The 21,291-nt window shown below is 44.8% G+C and overlaps 1 protein-coding gene across 7 annotated transcripts in view; it reads left to right on the top strand.

Annotated features, from left to right (window-relative positions):
• The window catches only part of GRB10 (growth factor receptor bound protein 10), a 209,306-nt gene that overhangs the window by 103,194 nt on the left and 84,821 nt on the right, over positions 1–21,291 (top strand). For 5 of the 7 annotated variants that reach the window (XM_069587312.1, XM_069587315.1, XM_069587314.1 and 2 more), the window contains one exon: positions 4,064–4,154. The exons of the other annotated variants lie outside the window; for them this stretch is intronic. In XM_069587312.1, coding sequence (XP_069443413.1) covers positions 4,064–4,154 — 91 coding nt within the window. The remainder of the gene's footprint in view (positions 1–4,063; positions 4,155–21,291) is intronic. 7 annotated transcript variants of the gene reach the window in all.

The following is a 21,291-nucleotide window of genomic DNA, read 5'->3' on the forward strand; positions in this document are numbered from 1 at the left end:
GTAGAAGTGGGTGGGTGACCCTTAGATGGGGAGACTGCCGAATCTGGGGGCCGGGCCGGGACCACTTGGTTTTCTAGCCTTGACAGTCGAGCTCTATCCTCAGCACCTCAGGGAGGGTCTTTACCAGCATCCCTTTGGCTCCCAGACACCATGTCCTCCAAACCAATTTCTCCCTTGTTTCCTAATCAACAACTTAAGTTTCTTAACAAACCGTACTTTCGCCAGTAGGGAATTAATGAAAGAAATCGTGTTACACGGCTACTTAATGTGGTATGCCAGAATTTTGAAAGGGCTGTTGGGGAATGTTTGTTGCCATGGAAATCTTTGAAAAGATGCGTTAAAATACAGCAGTGGGTGTCATGATGGTGATTCCGTTCTTTGTCAGGATCATTTGTAACCCCCATGTGATTCGAGTATAACATAGATGCTGTCCCTAAATAATTCAAACATTGCATCCGCACATACTCTGTGTGTGCATTTTTTTTTTCCTCTGAAAGAACAGACCAAAAACTGATTGGATAACATCCATGGGTGAAAGAAAGAGGTTCATTTTAATTTTTTTAAGTTAAATTTATTTATTTTAATTGGTTGCTAATTACTTTACAATATTATATTGGTTCTGCCACGCATCAACATGAATCCGCCACAGGTATACACATGTTCCCCATCCTGAATCCCTCTCCCAGCTCCCTCCCCGTACCATCCCTCCGGGTCATCCCAGTGCACCAGCCCCAAGCATCTTGTATCGAAACTAGACTGGCGATTCATTTCTTATATGATATTATACATGTTTCCATGCCATTCTCCCAGATCATCCCACCCTCTCCCTCTCCCACAGAGTCCAAAAGACTGTTCTATACATCTGTGTCTCTTTTGCTGTCTCGCGTACAGGTTTATCGTTACCATCTTCCTAAAGTCCATATATGTGCATTAGTATACTGTATTGGTGTTTTTCTTTCTGGCTTACTTCACTCTGTATAATAGACTCCAGTTTCATCCACCTCATTAGAACTGATTCAAATGTATTCTTTTTAATGGCTGAGTAATACTCCATTGTGTATATGTACCACAGCTTTCTTACCCATTCATCTGCTGATGGACATCTAGGTTGCTTCCATGTCCTGGCTGTTATAAACAGTGCTGCGATGAACATTGGGGCACACGTGTCTCTTTCAATTCTGGTTTCCTTGGTGTGTATGCCCAGCAGTGGGATTTCTGGGTCATAAGGCAGTTCTTTTTCCAGTTTTTTAAGGAATCTCCACACTCTTCTCCATAGTGGCTGTACTAGTTTGCATTCCCACCAACAGTGTAAGAGGGTTCCCCTTTCTCCACACCTTCTCCAGCATTTATTGCTTGTAGACTTCTGGATCACAGCCATTCTGACTGGTGTGAAATGGTACCTCACTGTGGTCTTGATTTGCATTTCTCTGATAATGAGTGATGTTGAGCATCTTTTCATGTGTTTGTTAGCCATCTGTATGTCTTCTTTGGAGAAACGTCTGTTTAGTTCTTGGGCCCATTTTTTGATTGGGTCGTTTATTTTTCTGGAATTGAGCTTCAGGAGTTGCTTGTATATTTTTGAGATTTGTTGTTTGTCAGTTGCTTCATTTGTTATTATTTTCTCCCATTCAGAAGGCTGTCTTTTCACCTTGCTTATAGTTTCCTTTGTTGTGCAGAAGCTTTTAATTTTAATTAGGTCCAATTTATTTATTTTTGCTTTTATTTCCAATATTCTGGGAGGTGGGTCATAGAGGATCCTGCTGTGATTTATGTCGGGGAGTGTTTTGCCTATGTTCTCCTCTAGGAGTTTTATAGTTTCTGGTCTTAAGTTTAGATCTTTAATCCATTTTGAGTTTATTTTTGTGTGTGGTGTCAGAAAGAGTTAATTTTTATCTTTATCCTTTTCTTTAGCATCTGTGTATACTCAGTCACTCAGTCATGTCTGAATGTGACCCCATGGACTGTAGCCCACCAGGCTCCTCTGTCTATGGGATTCTCCAGGCAAGAATACTGGAGTGGGTTGCCATTTCCTCCTCAAGGGATCTTCCCAATGCAGGGATTGAACCTGTGTCTTTTGCATCCCCTGCACTGGCCGGTGGATTCTTTGCCGCTGGCACCACCTGGGAAGTCCCTTAGCATCTAGATTTTCCTAACAGGCAAGCAATACATCTGTGATTTTAAAAACCAAAAGAGAGCTAGCCGTTCCTTTTGAAGGGAGAGAACAGAGAGAGAGAAGCAAGTGAAAGTCTCCCTTCTTCAGAGGTCTTTGTCTGGTCTTCCCAGGTTTTCTGGAGGGAGGTGTGAAGGCTGCTGTGCCTTCGCAGGGAGCAAGCATCTCCCGTCCCTCCTGGACTCTCTGAGCAGTGCTCCCCACGGTGGCCCCCAGCAGAGTGTGGACCAGACCCACTCAGTGGACAGAGAGTGGAGTCACCACCGTCCCCTCTCACTCAGGCAGACAAAGGCTCTGGGTGCAGAAGCCACTGACTAGGGGGCATTCCGGCCCTGAAGCATCTGTCAGAATGCTGTGCTTTTTTGGAGTTTCTTGGGCAGCGTGGGAGGGAAGGCATGTGTGCTCTGAAGCCGGGCTGCCTCTAGTCATGGGGTGGTGCTGAGTGGCTGTGTCTTCTGTGGCCAGTGGGCAGAGGAAGCGCCGCAGGATGCTGGCGGGGGGACCTTCCACCTGCAGAGCTTTGCAGTCCCAGGAAGGGTGAGATTGCTGAAGGTACCTACTTGTGTTCATGTTAATTTTTATTAATAGATTTTTCCATGAAGATCTTATACTTTCTGACACAGTTCTAAAACCTAATTACAGAGATAAAACGTGCATTATAATAATTCCCAAAGTTTCTTTAATCTGCCAGAGAAATTTGCTATCTCTTCACCCCAGGTTAATCGCTGCTAATATTTTCCGCTTGGCATGTAAAGAGTTTATAGGCCCATTTTCCACATTTTATTATGTCTTTCATTGGATTGATTATAATCTCACGAAGAGGTTTTTCTGGAGTTGTGGGCTTGGTTTTAAGTTGCTGTTTTAGTTTTTACTGAAATTTTTTATTCTTACCTGAGATCTGAACAGTGCCACTGAATATTTACACCATTATGTATAAAATAAACAACCAACCCGCACCTACTGTGTGGCTCAGGGAACTCTACTCAGTATTCTGGAACAACCTATAAGGGAAAAGAATCTGAAAAAGAACGAAGATCTGTATAACTGCATCGCTTTGCTGTGCACCCAAAATAATACAGCACTGTGACTCAACTAGACTCTGGTAAAAATTTTTTTTTAAAAATAGAGAAAAAATACTGAATACAAATCAAAGACAATAGAGAGGATCAAAAATGCAGAAAGTTATCCTCTGAAAATATCAATAAAATGTTTATCTCACTCATCAATGAAATGAATCAAGAAAAATCCCACCAACAACCAATAACAGCAAAATTATAGTGACGTCTCTTCAGATCATAAAATCAGAGGATGTTATGACAATAAATTTGAAATTTTAGATGAAAATAGGCAAACTCCTATAAAAATATAACTTATTAAAGCTGGTGTAAGAAAAAGTTTTAGTCTGAATAAATCTATAGTTTTAGAAAAAAAATTTTTTAATGCCTCTGAGCTGCTGATGCTTTGTGGAGGATCTGACTATGAAATGGTCACTGGGTGTTTGCATCCCAGGTGACAGGCCGCCCAGGGCGTGATCACCAGTGAATTGTTACAGAAAATCCTGTGCTCCACGGAATGCTAATTCTCTGTGTTCATGGCAATTCTTTTTGAATTGCTATTCAGGGAAAGCAATTTAAGCCAGAAAACAAGAGTAACTTTTCTTCCAGCTCCCTTGCCAGGCAGGCTGTCCGTTTTCGTGGTTAATTTTCCTTTTACAGTGTTTTAAACAACTGTCATTTAAAGTGAAAAAAAGTAGAAATTGGAAGGAAGGGAGAGCTGGGGGAAGCAAAGCAGGGCTGGGGGTGGTGAGTGTGCCACGTGTGACGTGAGGGTGCTGGGTGTGGCAGGTGCGAAGTGCAGCTTATGACCAGAGCCTTTCCATACCCATCTCTGCAGGACAAGGTGGAGCAGACACCTCCTCAGCGTCCTGGGGAGCTGGCAGGACCCGGCTTCCCAGCGCCGCCCGGCCGGCTGGCAGGTCACCAAGGTAAGGATGGAACCGAGCGCGCCCCTGCCTCAGGCCGTGATTCCCGTTATATTGTGCAGCAGTGCTCAGCATCGCAGTCTTAAGAGTCCATTCCTGGCACTGACGTAAGAAGATGCTGGCCTCAGCTCGGCTTTACCCCTTTAAGGAAAACACAATCTGTAAAAGAGAGGAACTTGGTTATATCTTCATAGTTTTCTTTCAATAAGCCGACTCCAGTGATTGAAACTTCAAAATGTATTTCATGAGAGTTTTCCCAGGATTCAGCTTAAGCATAACCTTAAAGACATATTCAGTGCTCCTCCATGGGGAGATCTTCTTAGTTTTTGGCATTTTTATTGGCAGTGAAACTATTGTGATGGCCAAAAAGTTCATTCAGTTATGGAATTCATTGTTCACTGTGGTTCTCAGTGAAAATGAAAAATGTGTCCTTTAGTTAAGACCGAATGAATTTTTTTCCCCCGAATGAATTTTTTGGCCGCTCTGATAGTCTTGCTTGTATGTACTTGGCGGCTGTTTACCTAGCCAGGTAGAGATGCCTTCTCTTCCTTCTGGTGAATTTCTGATGGACTCACCATGGGGGAGGAGGGAATGTCTTAAAGAGATACAAGGACTTAGTAAATTAGGTCTGATAAGCCCAAGCTTTGATGTAGTCTGGGGTTTAGGAAGAGAATTGGTCTGATCGTGAGATGGGACAGGGAGAGCACACAGTGGGTGCTTTAGAGGATTAGAGCGCTTTGTTTTGTGGCTGCGCTGCATCTGCCTTGCTGCATGTGCACTTTCTGTGGTCGCGGTGAGCGGGGACTCCTCTCCAGTCCCAGTGTGCGGGCTTCTTGTCAGGTGGCTGCTCTTGTTGCAGCTCAGGGGCTCTAGGTGTGCAGGCGTCTGTAGTTGTGGCTCACAGGCCCTGGACCATGGGATCCAGGAGCTGAGGCGCACAAGCTCAGTTGCCCCACGGCAAGTGGTCTCTCCCAGGACCAGCAGTTGAACCTGGATGCAGTGTATCCCCTGCATTGCCAGGGAGATCCTTAACCAGTGGACCACCAGGGACGTCCCTGTTGGAGAGTTTAAGTAACAGAAATTGTAGGGTTTAGAGCTGGTAGAGGTTAGAATGCTTAGGTTTTCTTAATTACCTAAGGAGAAAGAGAATAAAATTTAGCAATAGTAAAGTCTGGGAGGTGACCAGGAAGTCAAAAAGATGTTTTCTCAAGTATTAGAAGATTTTGTAAAAGCAGTCAGGATTCCTGTGTCAAGCATAATTGTAGGGTCCCCTTCCAGAAGACATTTGCACGGTGATGCAAGGGTAGGAGTACCAATTTGATCATGTTGGCTTTGAAACTTAAGGAAGATTCCATTTCACTGCTAATGGTGAGTGAGTGAGTTGGGATCTGCCCTGACTTGGTAACTGCAGCCAGGCATGGGGAAGTGAGCAGACGTGACTCCATGGTGAACTCAGCTTCCCAGAGAGGTCAGGCCCATCGTGACATGGACCACCTTCCCCTGCCATCCTCAGTCAGTCTGCAGACATAGCCTACAAAACAGGAAAGCCAAAGGGACTCTGCCTGGCTCACACGAGATGGAGCTGTCTGCAGAGCAGTGAGTGATGCTGATGCCATGCCCAGCGGACTGCAGGCTCCAAAGGCACCACTGATGGCGGGCAATTCAGGCCCCAGGGAATAGTAGGGACCAGACTCATACAGGTCGCTGGGAGCTAGGGCAGGGTCCCCCCAACCTGCTCCTGAAAGACCCTGGAAGATGGTCCTGGGCAGAGACCCACAGCACCCCATACTCCCCAAAGGAGTGCCCCTGAGCACCCCAAGCCCTAAGCACATGGGAGGATGGGCAGGGAACCCACAAGCCCAGTGCAGCCTAGATGCCCCTGCAAACCAGCATTCCCAACATGAGCAGCTGTCTGCTAGTAGGCACTGTAGCTCCCGGGATGGTGAGATTCCCACTTTACTCATGCAGATAAGTGTGTCTGTAATGCCCTGGAGATGAATGCAAGAATAACATCCACCAAGGAGGGCAAGAAACTATGAAATATGACGGGAAGCAATGAGGCAAGAAGATGGGGGTGTGAAAGGGAGCCCTGAGAAGTTTGGGAAATGAGATGAATAGCCATTGCCATTTCCAAAGAGCTGAGTCTGGTCTAAAGAGAATGGGTGAGCTGGAGTCACCCCCCTCCAGCACTGGACGCCGTCACTGACACCCGTGGGGATGGGAGAGTGGAAGGAGTGGGGGTGGGATGTGAAGAGATGCTGGTGGAGAACGGGCCAGAATCCCAGCTGCACTCAGAAGGCTAAGAGCAAAAATGGAGATTCAGCCACATCCAAGAGCATTTTGCATTATTCCAAAAAATGGAAGACAAGGAGAAATTGTGAAGGGAAACAACAGATTTCCCAGCCCAGGAATGGCCGATGGACGGATGAGTGACGTGAGCCCTGTAGCAGCCAGAGAATGATAGTGGGCTTTGTCAGGCTGTTGAGGGAAAAAGATCTGTTCATCTAAAATTTCTTACCACCGTCTCGTGCAAGCAAAACAAAGCTTTCAGATGAAGACTGAGGCACTTTGCTACTGGTAATCCTCACTAAAAGAGTGAATAAAAGTTGAACTTCCAACAGAAGAAATATGAGTGGGGAGGAAGGCCCGAAGCATGGGAACAATAACAAACTGAGACAGGGGTTCTGTGTCTGGAGTTGGACTCCATGTGGATTGTTCAAATAAGGTAAAACTAAAGCTTTGGGTATTTAGCCAGTGGGATTGTGTGTTTAAATGTGTGGGCAAATCATAAGAAGACTTCAGTTAGGATAAGAGGAATGTAAAGTAATTGAGTCTACATGAGAAAAAAAGAGTTATGTGTTTCAAAATATTGTTGCCGTTGTTCAGTCGCCCAGTCTCTCTGACTCCATGGAGTGCAGCAGACCAGGCTGCTCTGTCCTTCACTATCTCCTCAAACTCACGTCCATCGAGTCAGTGATGCCATCCAGCCATCTCATCCTCTGTCGTCCCCTTCTCCTCCTGCCCCCAATCCCTCCCAGCATCAGGGTCTTTTCCAGTGAGTCGGCTCTTCACATCAGGTGGCCAAAGTATTGGAGCTTCAGCTTCAGCATTGGTCCCTCCAATGAATGTTCAGGGTTGATATCCTTTAGGATTGGCTGGCTTGACCTCCTTGCTGTCCAAGGGACTCTCATGAGTCTTCTCTAGCACCACAGTTTGAAAGCATCAATTCTTCAGCGCTCAGCCTTCTTTATGGTCCAACTCGAACATCTGTACACGACTACTGGAAAAACCATAGCTTTAACTGTACGGACCTTGGTTGACAAAGTGATGTCTCTGCTTTTTAATATGTTGTCTAGGTTTCTCAATATTAGATGCAACTAAAGTATTGACTATAACTAAGAATATGTGTAGGCTTCCTTGGTGGCTCAGAGGATAAAGCGTCTGCCTGCAATGCAGGAGACCCGGGTTTGATTCTTGGGTCGGGAAGATCCCCTGGAGGAGGGCATGGCAGCCCACTTTAGTATTCTAGCCTGGAGAATCCCATGGACAGAGGAACCTGGCGGTCTGCAGCCCACGGGGATGCAAAGAATGAGACACGACTGAGCGACTTCACACACACACAAGAATATGTATATAATCTAGTTTCTGACCTAGCAGGAAAACAATGTAAGGGAATCTATATTTTATTTAAAAAACAAGCAACATCAAGCAAAAAAGGAACAAAAACAAGATATGAACTAAAAAGGATGTCAAACAAGGTATGAAATATGAGGTGTAATTCCAAGAATACCTCTAACAGTATTGACAGGTTCAAATTAGCAGAAATATGCAGAACTCTGCACCAAAGAGACAGACTGATTCTTCTCTAAAATCCGTATAACTGTAAAAAGTTGACCATATATGGGAAGTTGAACTAAATTTTAAGCAGTCCATTTCATGCATGCCCTAGTCTTTGACCCAGCATGATTAAATCTGAAGTCAAGAGAAAAACTTCAAAACAAAATGTGTAAGCATATTTGCGTACACATAACTTTACCACATGTGGATAAAGGGCAAATCACTAAAAATACCAGTTGCTTAGAACTGAATGAAAAGGACATCTATTATAGACTGAAAAGTTATATAGTGCTGCCAAAATGGTGTTTAAAACTAAATTTCTGAGCTTTGAAAAGAGGAAAACTTGAAATTAGAAGAATGAAAGGTAAATAACTCTAAGGAATGTAGAAGGAAGTCACTACGAAGATTAAGATCAGAAGTTACTGAAATGATGAAGAAAATATCAGTAGACAGGAACAGAACCAAAGCCTGCTGCTGCTGCTGCTGCTAAGTCGCTTCAGTTGTGTCCGACTCTGTGTGACCCCATAGATGGCAGCCCACCAGGCTCTACTGTCCCTGGGATTCTCCAGGCAAGAACACTGGAGTGAGTTGCCATTTCCTTCTCCAATGCATGAAAGTGAAAAGTGAAAGTGAAGTCACTCAGCCGTGTCTGACCCTCAGCGACCCCATGGACTGCACCCCACCAGGCTCCTCCTCCGTCCATGGGATTTTCCAGGCAAGAGTACTGGAGTGGGGTGCCATTGCCTTCTCCAAACCAAAGCCAATGTTTCCTAAAATCTAACAATATCACAGATGTTCAAGGGGAAGAAGGACATACAGGAGAATCATATGAAGAGCAGGTCAGAGATTAAAAGAGTAAAATAAGAGAACCATGAATGACTTTATGCCAGTAAATGTGAAATTATGCAGGAAATGGATAATTAATATATTGCAAAGATAAACAAAATTGCAACACCAAATGCTAGAGAGAATATAGAGCAACAGGAACTCTTATCTTTGCTGGTGGGGATGCAGAATGGTGCAGCCACTTTGGAGGATGGTTTGAAAGTTTCTTACAAATGAACCATCTTCCTACCGTATAAGACAGCCGGTCATGTTCCCTGGTATTTGCTCAAAGGAGTTGAAAATTTTTATCCACATGAAAATTTGCACACAGATATTTATAGCAGCTTTATTCATAATTGCCAGAACTTGGAAGCAACCAAGATGTCCTTGAGCGAATGGAAAAATAAAACATGGGACACCCAGACAATGCAATATTATTCAGGGCTGAAGATAAATGAGCTACAAAGCCATGAAAAGATGCAGAAAATCTTAACTGCTTATTACTAAGTAAGAGAACCAGTCTGAAAAAGGCTATGTGCAGTGCAAATCCAACTATATGATACTCTGGAAAAGGTAAAACTATGGAGATGGTTTAAAAGGAAAAAAAAAAAAAAATCAGTGATAGCCAAAGGCAGCTGTGGGGAAAGATGAATAGGCAGAACAGAGAGGATTTTTAGGGCAGTGAAAATACTCTTTGTGATATAACGCTGGACATCATGACTTCCCTGGTAGCTCAGCTGATAAAGAATCTGTATGTAGTGCAAGAGACCCTGGTTCAATTCCTGGGGCAGGAAGATTCCTGGAGAAGAGATAGACTACCCACCCCAGTATTCTTGGGCTTCCCTGGGGCTCAGACAGTAAAGAATCTGCCTGCAACGTGGGAGACCTGGGTTTGATCACTGTCTTGGGAAGATCCCCTGGAGGAGACCGTGGCAACCCATTCCAGTGTTCTTGCCTGGAGAAGTCCATGGACAGAGGAGCCTGGTGGGCTGCAGTCCATGGAGTTGCAAAGACTCAGACATGCCTGAGTGACTAAGCACAGCATATCACAATGGACACATTTATACAGAACCATAGAGTGCACCAAAATTCACCAAGAGTGAACCCTAAGGTCTGCACTAGACTTTGCGTGATTATAATGTATCAGTGTTGGTTTATCCTTGGTAAAGAAGGTACCATTCTGGGGAGAGATGGGGATCATGGAAGGCTGGCTATGCATGTATGGGGGTCAGAGATAAATGGGAAATCCCTGTATCTCCCTCTCAATTTTGTTGTAAGCCTGAAACTGCTCTAGAGAAAAGTCTTTAAAAAGACAACAAAACTGGTTGCACATGAAAGAAGAAATAGCTTAGAGATTACCTTTGAAAACCAAGCATTTTTCTTCTGTGCCGTGTGAATTAAACATTGTTGACCTGACGGAAAATACAGCTCTGTGAGTAGACAGCACTCAAACATTTTAGGCGGAGAATCCTGAGGAAATAGTGAAGAGAGTTGAAAAAGAAGAAACATAGTTGACTCTTGGAGAAATACAACATTTTATTAAAGAAAAACCCTGACAGAGGGAGTCTGTTAGAACTGCCGCCTCCTCAGAAATGCTCAGGGAGTTCTGCAGATGAGTGTCACGAAGCCTTCAAAGAAAATATCCTGTCTCTATTTATGCCAGTGGCTGAAGAGAGAGGACACGTGCTTTTCTGCCCATTTTATAATGTTCTGTAATTTTGCAAGAGACAGTCCAAGAAATTCAAGTACAGACCTATTTCATGTATTAACAAACAACCAGAAAGTCTGCATAACCATTGATGAAGTGAGTTGAGCAGGTTATCTTAAATAAAACAGAAACAAATGTTATGACCAGGTGGGGTTTGTCATAAGAATGTAAGGATGCTTTCCATCATTAGACAACACATTTAACGTTCAAAAAGATTAAAGGAAAAGAGAAAACGATCATCTTACTGGAAACAAAAAAATTAACAAAGTTCACCACTCACATAACGAGAAACAGACCATAACAACCACGTACTTATTATTGTCATGTAGAAACCAGGACAGATCTTCCCCAACTTACATATCCCTGTAAACTGATTGCAAGTTGACCACATCATTGTCAGAAATGCCTTTAATATACCTAACTCACCAGAGCTTAGCCTCATCCACCTTAAAGGTTTTCAGAAGAATTACATTACAGTTGGACAAAGTCTAACACAAACCAATTTCATAATGAAGTATTAACTATCTCCCCTAATTTATTGAATGCTTAGAAGTGAGTGGCAGAACAGGTGTCTCGGTCCAGGCGATTGTAAGTGTATCAATGGTTTCCCCTTGTAAACTGTAGGGGCTGCCTGGGTGCTGAGGCTCACTGCAGTGCATCACAGGAGAGGGCTAGACAGCATGTCACTAGCCTGGGAAAGGTCAAAGCTCAGAACTCACAGTGCAGGTTCCACTGAACGCCCATAACTTCCTCACCCTGGTGAAGTCGAAAACCACTAAGGGGAAGTACATTAAGTCAGGGGCTGTCTGTACTGAAAGAAACCTGTGACCTGTTTCTTTAAAAATATCTATTTATTTATTTGACCTGGGAAAAATTTATTTGGCCTGGGAAACCAGTCATACCTAAAGGAACTCAGTCCTGACTATCATTGGAAGGACTGATGCCAAAGCTGAAACTCCAGTACTTTGGCCACCTGATACAAAGAACTGACTCACTGGAAAAGACCCTGATGCTGGGAAAGATTGAAGGCAGGAGGAGAAGGGGACGGCAGAGGATGAGATGGTTGGATGGCATCTCTGACTCGATGGACATGAGTTTGAGCAAGCTCCGGGAGTTGGTGATGGACAGGGAGGCCTGGTGTGTTGAGTCCATGCTGTCACAAAGAGTTGGACGTGACTGAGCAGCTGAACCGGACTGATTTATTTGGCTTTCCTGGGTCTTAATTGAGGCATGTGGGATCTTTCAGTTGTAGCATGTGGAATTTACTTCCCTGACCAGGGATCAAACCTGGGCCCCCTGCACTGGAAGAGCAGTCTTAACTAGTGGACCACTCAGGAAATTCAAAAACCTCTGCAAGCTGTTTAAAGTCTGCTGAAGATGTATAGAACCAGCATCCATGATGGAGAAATATTAGAGTATGTCCCTGAAAATCAGGAATGATAGGAAGGACCGTCAGAAGAGGTCTTCACCAGTGTCATAAACAAATGCAAAACGAGAAATACAAACACCGATAGGAAGAAAGGAAATCAGTGCCTTTCTGCAAAGGACACTATTATCCATGTAGAACACCCATTTAAACCAAAAGAGCTCTTCAAGCTGGTAGATAAGTGAGATAAACAGGAAAAAATTAATAATACCTTGTGCAGCAGCTTCCCTGGTGGCTCAGTAGGAGACCCAGATTTGATCCCTGGGTGGGGAAGATCCCCTGGAGAAGGAAATGGCAACCCACTCCAGTATTCTCGCCTGGTAAAATCCCGTGGAGAGAGGAGCCTGGTGGGCTACGGTCCATGAGGTCACAAGAGTCAGACACGACTGAATGACTAAACCAACAACGGTGCAAATAGAAATTCCAGTTTACATAATTAAGAAAATGTAAGGTGTCTAGAAATAAATTCAACTAGATTGCTTGACATTGTTAAAGGACATAAAGAAGACCTGTATACGTGGAGACTAATCATATATTCACAAATCATAAGACAAACCATGAGAGTGTTACATCTTCCCAAGTTTAAATTTAGTGCAGTTGAAACCAAGTTTCGAATCGTTTTGGTGTTGCTTGACAGATGGTTCTTTCCTCTAATATGGACGAGTGAAAGCCAGTGACAGCAGAGATAAATTAGAAGATGAGCAGAGCACGTGGAGACAGCAAAGGGTGGTTCGCAGCATCGGGGAGCAAGGCTGCTTGTGGGGCGTTGCCGTCAGCAAAGCATGTTGTCGTGTCCAGAGTGAACAGAGGGACATCCCCTAAAGAGACCCGCACAGTTACAGAAGCAACACCCCACAGAGGAACTGTGGCAGATCCTGAGCATAGGGGGCCTGAGACTCTGCCAGAGTTGAGCGAGGACAGGAGTTGGGGGACCGCCTGGGTCCCCTCCATCCATGATGCGCAATCATCAGTTTCAGGTCAGTGACTCCTAATAGGAAGAACTAATGAGAAGTGAGCATCTTTATACCTTCAGGCTGAGAAGGAAGTTTCTAAATGAGACTGTTGTTGTTTAGCCACCAAGTTGTGTTCAGCTCTTTGTGACCTCATGGACTGCAGCGCGCCAGGCTTCCCGGTCCTTCACTGTCTCCTGGGGTTTGCTCAAACTCATGTGCATTGAGTCAGTGATGCCATCCAGCCATCTCAGCCTATGCTGCCCTCTTCTCCTCCCGCTCTCAGTCTTTGCCAAGATCAAGGTCTTTTCCAGTGAGTAGACTCTTTGCATCAGGTGGCCAAAGTATTGGAGCTTCAGCATCAGTTCTTCCAATGAATATTCAGGGTTGATTTCCTTTAGGATTGACTGATTTGATCTCCTTGCTGTCCAAGGGACTCTTAAGAGTCTTTTCAGCACCACAATTTGAAAGCATCAAGTCTTGGGCTCAGTCTTCTTTATGGTCCAACCCTCACTTCAGTACACGACTACTGGAAAAGCCATAGGTTTGAGTATACAGACCTTTGTCGGCAAAGTAATGTCTCTGCTTATTAATAATGCTGTCTAGATTCGTCATAGCTTTCTATCAAAGAGCAAGCGTCTTTTAATTTCATGGCTGCATAAAGTTACCATCCACAGTGCTTTTGGAGCCCAAGAAAATAAAATCTGTCACTGCTTCCACTTTTTCCCCATTCTGTTTGCCAGGAAGGGATGGGATGAAGAGGCCATGATCTTAGTTTTTTTAATGTTTCGTTTCAAGCCAGCTTTTTCACTTTCCTCTTTTTACCCTCATCAAGAGGCTCTTAAAGAGCCTCTTCGCTTTCTGCCATTAAAGTGGTATCATCTTCATATCTGAGGTTGTTGATATTTCTCCTGGCAAACTTGATTCCAGCCTGTGATTCATCCAGCCCTTCATAGTGTGTGATATATGCTGCGTAAAAATTAAACAAGCAGGGTGACAATATACAGACTTGTACTCATTTCCCAATGTTGAACCAATTAGTTGTTCCATGTCTGGTTCTATGTTGCTTCTTGACCTGCATACAGGCTTCTCAGGAGGCAGGTAAAGCACTCTGGTATTCCCATCTCTTTGAGAATTCCCGTCTCTTTCAGAATTTTCCACAGTCAATGAAGAAGAAGTAGGTGTTTTCCTGGAACTCTCTTACTTTCTCCATGATCCAATGATTGTTGGCAGTTTGATCTCTGGTTTCTCTGCCTTTTCTAAATCCAGCTTGTACATCTGGAAGTTCTCAGTTCACTTACTATTAAAGACTAGTTTGAAGGATTGTGAGCATAACCTTGCTTGGATGTGAAATGAGTACAGTTGTACATTAGTTGAAACATTCTCTAGCATTGTTCTTTGGGATTTGAATGAAAACTGACCTTTTTCAGTCCTGTGGCCACTGCTGAGTTTTCTAAATTTGCTGGCATATTGAGTGCAGCGCTTTAACAGCATCATCTTTTAAGATTTGAAATAGCTCAGCTGGAATTTCATCACTTCCACTATTTCATCACAGTAATGCTTCTTAAGGCCCACTTCACACTCCTGGATATCTGGCTCTAGGTAAGTGATTACACTGTCTTGGTTATCTGAGTTATTAATACTTTGTTTGTACATTTCTTCTGTATATTCTTTCCAGGTCTTAATCTCTTCTGCTTCTGTTAGGTCCATACCATGTCTGTCCTTTACCGTGCTCATCCTGGCATGAAATCTTCCCTTGATGTCTCCAATTTTCTTGAAGTGATTTCTGGTCTTTCCCACTGTATTGTTTTCCTCTTATTTCAGTGCATTGTTTACTGAAGAAGGCTTTCTTATCTCTCCTTGCTCTTCTTTGGAACTCTGCATTCAGTTAGCTATGTTTTTCCATTTCTCCCTTGGCTTTTCTCTTCTTTTCTCAGCCATTTATAAAAACCTTCTCAGACAACCACTTGCCTTCTTGCATTTCTTTTTCTTTGGAATGGTTTTGGTCACCGCCTTAAGTGTTACAAACCTCTGCCATAGTTCTTCAGGTGCTCTGTCTACCAGATTTAATCCCTTAAATCTATTTGTCACCTCTACTGTATAAACATAAGGGATTTGATTTAAGTCATACCTGAGTGGCCTAGTGGTTTTCCCTACTTTCTTCAATTTAAGCCTGAATTTTGCCATGAGAAGCTGATCTGAGCCACAGTTTTTGTTTTTGCTGACTGTATAGAGCTTCTCCTTTGGCTGCAAAGAATATAATCAGTCTGACTTCAGGATTGACCATCTGGTAATGTTCATGTGTAGAGTCTTCTCTTGTGTTGTTGGAAGAGGGTGTTTGCTATGACCAGTGTGTTCTCTTGGCAAAACTCTGTTCACCTTTGCTCTGCTTCATTTTGTACTCCAAGGCCAAACTTGCCTGTTCCCTAAGTATCTCGTGACTCCCTACTTTTGCATTCCAATCCCCTGTGATGAAGTTCAGTCAGTTCAGCCTCTCATTCATGTCTGACTGTTTGTGACCCCATAGACTGCAGCACGCCAGGCCTCCCTGTCCATCACCAACTCCTGGAGTTCACCCAAACTCATGTCCATTGAGTCGCTGATGCCATCCAACCATCTCATCCTCTGTCATCTGCTGCTCCTCCCACCCTCAATCTTTCCCAGCATCAGGGTCTTTTCAAATGAGTCAGTTCTTCACATCAGGTGGCCAAAGTATTGGATCTTCAGCTTCAACATCAGTCCTTCCAATGAACACCCAGGACTGATCTCCTTTAGGATGGACTGTTTGGATCTCCCTGAAGTCCAAGGGACACTTAAGAGTCTTCTCCACCACCACAGTTCAAAAACATCAATTCTTCAGTGCTCAGCTTTCTTTATAGTCCAACTCTCACCTCCATACATGACTACTGGAAAAACAATAGCCTTGACTAGACGGACCTTTGTTGGCAAAGTAATGTTTCTGCTTTTTAATATGCTGTCTAGATTGGTCATAGCTTTCCTTCCAAGAAGTAAACATCTTTTAATTTCGTGGCTGCAGTCACCATCTGCAGTGATTTTGGAGCCCCCCAAAATAAAGTCAGCCACTGTTTCCATCTATTTCCCATGAAGTGATGAGACTGGATGCCATGATCTTAGTTTTCTGAGAACTAAGGTGTCCTATGATGAAAAGGACATCTTTTTTTGGTGTTAGCTCTAGAAGATCTTATAGATCTTCATAGAATCATTCAACTTCAGCTTCTTTGTCAATATGGTTGGGGCATAGACTTGAATTACTGTGATGTTGACAGGTTTGCTTTGGAAATGAACTGAGCTCATTCTGTTGTTTTTGAGATTGCACCCAAGTATTGCATTTAGATCCTTTTGTCGACTATGAGGGATGCTCCATTTCTTCTAAGTGATTCTTGCCCACAGAAGTAGATATGATGGTCATCTGAATTAAATTCGCCCATTCCCTTCCATATTAGTTCATGTCAATGTTTACTCTTTGCCATCTCCTGCTTGACCACATCCAATTTACCTTGATTCATGGGCCTAACATTCCAGGTTCCTATACAATACTGTTCTTCACAGCATTGGACTTTACTTTCACCACCAGGCACATCCACAACTGAGCATCATATCTGCTTTAGCCCAGTTACTTCATTCTTTCTGGAGCTATTAGTAATTGCCCTCCACGTTTCCCTAGTAGCATATTGGACACCTTCCAACCTGGGGGGCTCAACTTTCAGCGTCTTATCTTTTTGCCTTTCATACTTTTTACAAGGTTCTCACAGCAAGAGTACTGGAGTAGTTTGCCATTTGCTTCTTCAGTGGACCACATGGTTAATGTAAAAAAGAGAAAGAAAGAAAGAAAGAAAAGTCCTATGTGTGAGAAAAACAGTCAGATAGAAAACCTGGCAAAAAGCAAGAGCAGTTTGCAGAAAAGGCCATCATGCTGTGTATCTGATGCTGATTTCTCATTTCACATGGAAGCCTGGAGGCTGGCTTGGCAGGGCTGAAGGGAACCTGTTCTCCAGGTCTGTGATGTGGAATAGAGCAGGGCTTCCCTGGTGGCTTAGAAGGTAAAGAATCTGCCTGCAATGTAGGAGACCTGGGTTCAATCCCTGGGTTGGGAAGATCCCCTGGAGAAGTAAATGGCAACCCAGCCCATTGTTCTTGCCTGGAGAATCCCATGGACAGAGGAGCCTGGCAGGCTGCAGTCCATGGGGTCTCAAAGAGTAGGACATGACTGAGAGACGAACGCTTTCTTTCTTTCTCTCTGTCTCAAGTGCATCCAAGTGCCACATGCTCAGCATTCGTCTAGCGCCCCAGCAGCCCTGTATGTCTGTGTCCATGTTCTGTGTGTGTGTGTGTGTGTGTGTGTGTGTGTGTGTGTGTGTGTGTGTGTGTGTGTGTGTGTGTAGGGGGCAGGGCTTGGGTTTGCAGCCATCATGCAGTGCAGTACAGAAGTGGGCCCCCGAGATGGGGTGGTTCTGCAGCCTGCCCTGTGGGGAACCCCCTCCTGTGTCCCTTAGCCTTCCCTCTTCCCTTAGTCCCTCCGCTCTGGAAGCTCTTCCTAACAAGACGCCCTGGGGCATAGGACAGCACTTGACAGAGACGGAGCGCTGCTCTCTGGCGCTTCCTTAATCCTCAAGCATCCAGATGCTCTGACTCTGGGCCTCAGGTGTCTGTGATGTGTTTGATCTGGTCCTTTGCAAGGGACTTGATGTTTAGAGTAAAAGATTTGCTGTGACTTCCCTTGACCTGTTCCTTCCCTCTGGTAAAGAGGATTTACGCCCTGGTTTCTGTTAGCTCATTCCTAACATAAGCAGCTTATTTTTGTGTGAGGGTTGCTAAACATGCTTCGGACGTTTCCCAGCAGCAGGCTACAGAAGGGATGCACTTCCTTGCGGTGGCTGGAATTACTGTCTGGACAGTTTTGTAAAAATATGTTTTTATTAGGGTGAACTATCCACAACAGAACATTTACTGCCTTAACCCTTTCTAAGTGTATATTTTAATGGCTTTCATTACGTGCATAGTGTTGTGCAATTTCCTCCACTGTCTATTTGAAAAATTCTGTATCATCCCGCATAGAAACTCTGTCCGCATTAGGTGAGAATCCCCTCAGCTCCTGGAAACGTCTGTTACTCTGTGTTTGCCTTTCCTGGGCACTTCATGTGAGTGGACTCACTTGTCCTTCTGTGTCTGGCTTGTTTTGCTTAGTATCATGTTTTCGGGGTTCATCTTGGTTGTAGCATGTGGGAGAATTTCATTCTTCTCGCTGAACCGTATTTGGTTGTCTGTAGACTATATGTGTTTACCATTTCAGCTGTCCGCCTACCCCTGGTTGGCCTCCGCCTTCTGGCTGCTGTCCATATGCTGTGAGGAGCATGGGCCTGCACGTAGCTGTTGTAGTCTCTGCTCTCAGTTCCTCTGGGTACATACTTAGGAGTGAAATTTCTTCATACGATGGGAATTCGATGTTTAGCTTTTTCTTGACAATATTTTTGAGATGTGAGGTTTCAGAAAATCTTGCGTTTGGGAAGTTTGGCCTTTTCTCATTTTAAACAGTTGTGTCTGAGCAAGAATACTTGCTCAGCACTGAAGCTGAGTGGTCCAGCCATGTCCTGCTCCGCTTGGAAGATGACAACTGAGCGGAAATGCCCTGAGGAGCAGAGAGGTGTGAAATTCTCCTGCACACGCACTGAGGCTGTGTTCTCATTGGAGATGGGACCATGTGTGCACACAGCCAGGCCTCCTGAGATGTGACCGAAACATCACCCACGATCCCTGGAGTCCTGAACCTCAAAAACAGTCAGTTCCCTGACTCAGAAGGAGACTCCAAAATCCAGCCTTCGTCTCCCTGAATCAAGGAGTGCCTTCTGGACTCTGGCTTCCGATGGCCCTGTTGCCCCCACAACTCTTTTCTGCTTTGGTTACTTCTCTGGGTCTTCTTTAGACCAGAAGTCTTGTTATTAGGGTGCAGTTTTAGTGTGCACAATTGTATTTGGTGGGGTGCTTTTTTCTAGGGGCAGTGTAGAGGAAAGATGTAGAGTGGGGCCATTTCAGAAACCCCCGTGTTTCATGAAGTAGTCTGCTGAGTAGAAAAGACCAAAATTTTAAAAGACTGTCAGTTACTAGAGCTGGTAATGTAGGTCCATAAAGATCATCTTGTTTTTGGATGTTCCTCAGGAACCGTTCTAATGTCCCCAGACGCTGGGAATGGCCAGGCATGAGGTGGTTGCTCTGCCTGTTGGTCTATCTTGCCCTGTGACAGTGGGCAAGTTAGTAAGCACCTTGCAGAATAGATTATTCGTTCGCATACACCATCTTGCATAACTATTGTGAAAATTAATAATAGTGATGATGATGATAACTTGGAGTCCTGTGCATGTCCCATGTTGCCATCTAGTCATCAAAGGCACCAAGGGGGAAGCCGAGGTCAGTGCGCATCCAGAAATGACAGAGAAGTCACACGCCAGGGAATCTGGAGCCAACGACAAGTCTCTCCCCCTTTACATTTTGAGATAGTGGAGGGGAAAGATAACGCACACCTGTACAGAAGAGCCACCTTCTAAGTGTTACTTCGTGTGTCATAGTCTTCCCCTTTCTCCTGAGATGATGCATATCGTAACGGCAAGAAGCATGTCTTACTGATTTCAAAGGTTCTGCTGAAGTGCCTTGTCCATACTTGGACTTTGTAGATATTGGTTTAAAGGATTTCTGAAGGCACCTGGGGGTCCCAGAAAGATCTTGCATTCCCACATGAATCTTCCACATGGGGAGTTCTGTTGATTCCAGGTGTGCAGCGACAAAGCCCAGTTAGCACAGCCCTCCCTTCTCGTGCCGCTGATGAAGCGTCGGAGCCTTTGTGTGAGAAGCCGTTTTCTGCGCGTTTTCCCCCGGATCGTCCATCTGGCTCTGCTGTGTGGCTGCTGCCTTCTCTCCGGCCCTTTCGGATCCCGGTGTGGCTACAGAATGAATGGCCAGCTGCTGCAGTATTCAGGGGCCCGCCTGGTGGGCCGGCTTCTGCCCACACGGTACCTGCACACACGTCCCCTGGGCGCCAGCTGCGCAGGCGTGCCATTCGGCCTCTCCCTCGGTCTATGCACCCTCACCCCACCCCACTGGTAACACTGACGGTTCTTCTCCACGCTGACACTCTAGTGCTTCCTTCGGTCCTGACTCAGACGCCGTGACCACCTTCCAGGACGCCTGCCTCTTAAATAAGCTGCTTCCTCTTGGGTTTTCTCCTATGGCTTTTTACTTTCCCAAACTTATCACACTTTGTTTTACGGCATTGCAAATGCCTATGTGTCTTTCTTATTTATTTCTAGGTTCCTTGAGATCGGGGAACTTTTGTTTTTGTTTTTAATCTTTGGGGAAAACTAAGAGACTGTTGGTTCTTTAGCCAAACTGAAGTAAAAATCAAGACTTGGCTAAGAGCTGTGTGAGGTTGTGTGTGTGTGTTAACCTCTCTGGGCCTTGACTGTCTAACCCTGTGATGTGGGTGATAGCTCGGGGGTGTAGTACAGGGGTGACGTGAGACGCCACAGTACATCTCCTGTAGAGACTCCCCCCACTCTTTCTGAAAATCACTCTGCTGACCTCTGGGCAGTGTGTTGGTCTCAGCAGACAGAATTTGTTGCTGTTCACTCAGTTGTGTCCGACTCCCTGCAATGCCATGGACTGCAATACACCAGGCTGCCCTGTCCTTCACTATCTCCCAGAGTTTGCTCAAACTCATGTCCATTGAGTCAGTGATGCCATCCAACCATCTTATCCTCTGTCAGCCCCTTCTCCTCCTGCCCTTAATCTTTCCTAGAATCAGGGTCTTTTCCAATGAGTCGACTCTTCGCATCAGATGTCCAGAGTTATTGGAGCTTCAGATCAGTCCTTCCAAGGAATATTCAGAGTTGATTTCCTTTAGGATGGACTGGTTTGATCTCCTTGCAGTCCAAGAGACTCTGAAGAGTCCTTTCCAACACCACAGTTCAAAAGCATCAATTCTTTGGCGCTCAGCCTACTTGATGGTCCAGCTCTCACATCTGTACATGACGACTGGAAAAACCATAGCTTTGAGCTTCCCTGGTGGCTCAGACAGTAGAGATGGAGAAAGTGAAGTGAAAGTCGCTCAGTTGTGTCCAACTCTTTATGACCCCATGGACAATATAGTCCATGGAATTCTCCAGGCCGGAATACTGAAGTGGGTAGCCTTTCTCTTCTCCAGGGGATCTTCCCAACCCTGGGATTGAACCCAGGTCTCCTGCATTACGGGTGGATTCTTTACCAGCTGAGCCACAGGAGAAGCCCAAGAATACTGGAGTGGGCAGCCTATCCCTTCTCCAGTGGATCTTCCCAACCCAGGAGTTGAACTGGGGTCTCTTGCATTGCAGGCAGATTCTTTACCAA

Source organism: Ovis canadensis, chromosome 4 (genome assembly GCF_042477335.2).
Source record: "Ovis canadensis isolate MfBH-ARS-UI-01 breed Bighorn chromosome 4, ARS-UI_OviCan_v2, whole genome shotgun sequence".
Taxonomy (NCBI): Eukaryota; Metazoa; Chordata; class Mammalia; order Artiodactyla; family Bovidae; genus Ovis; species Ovis canadensis.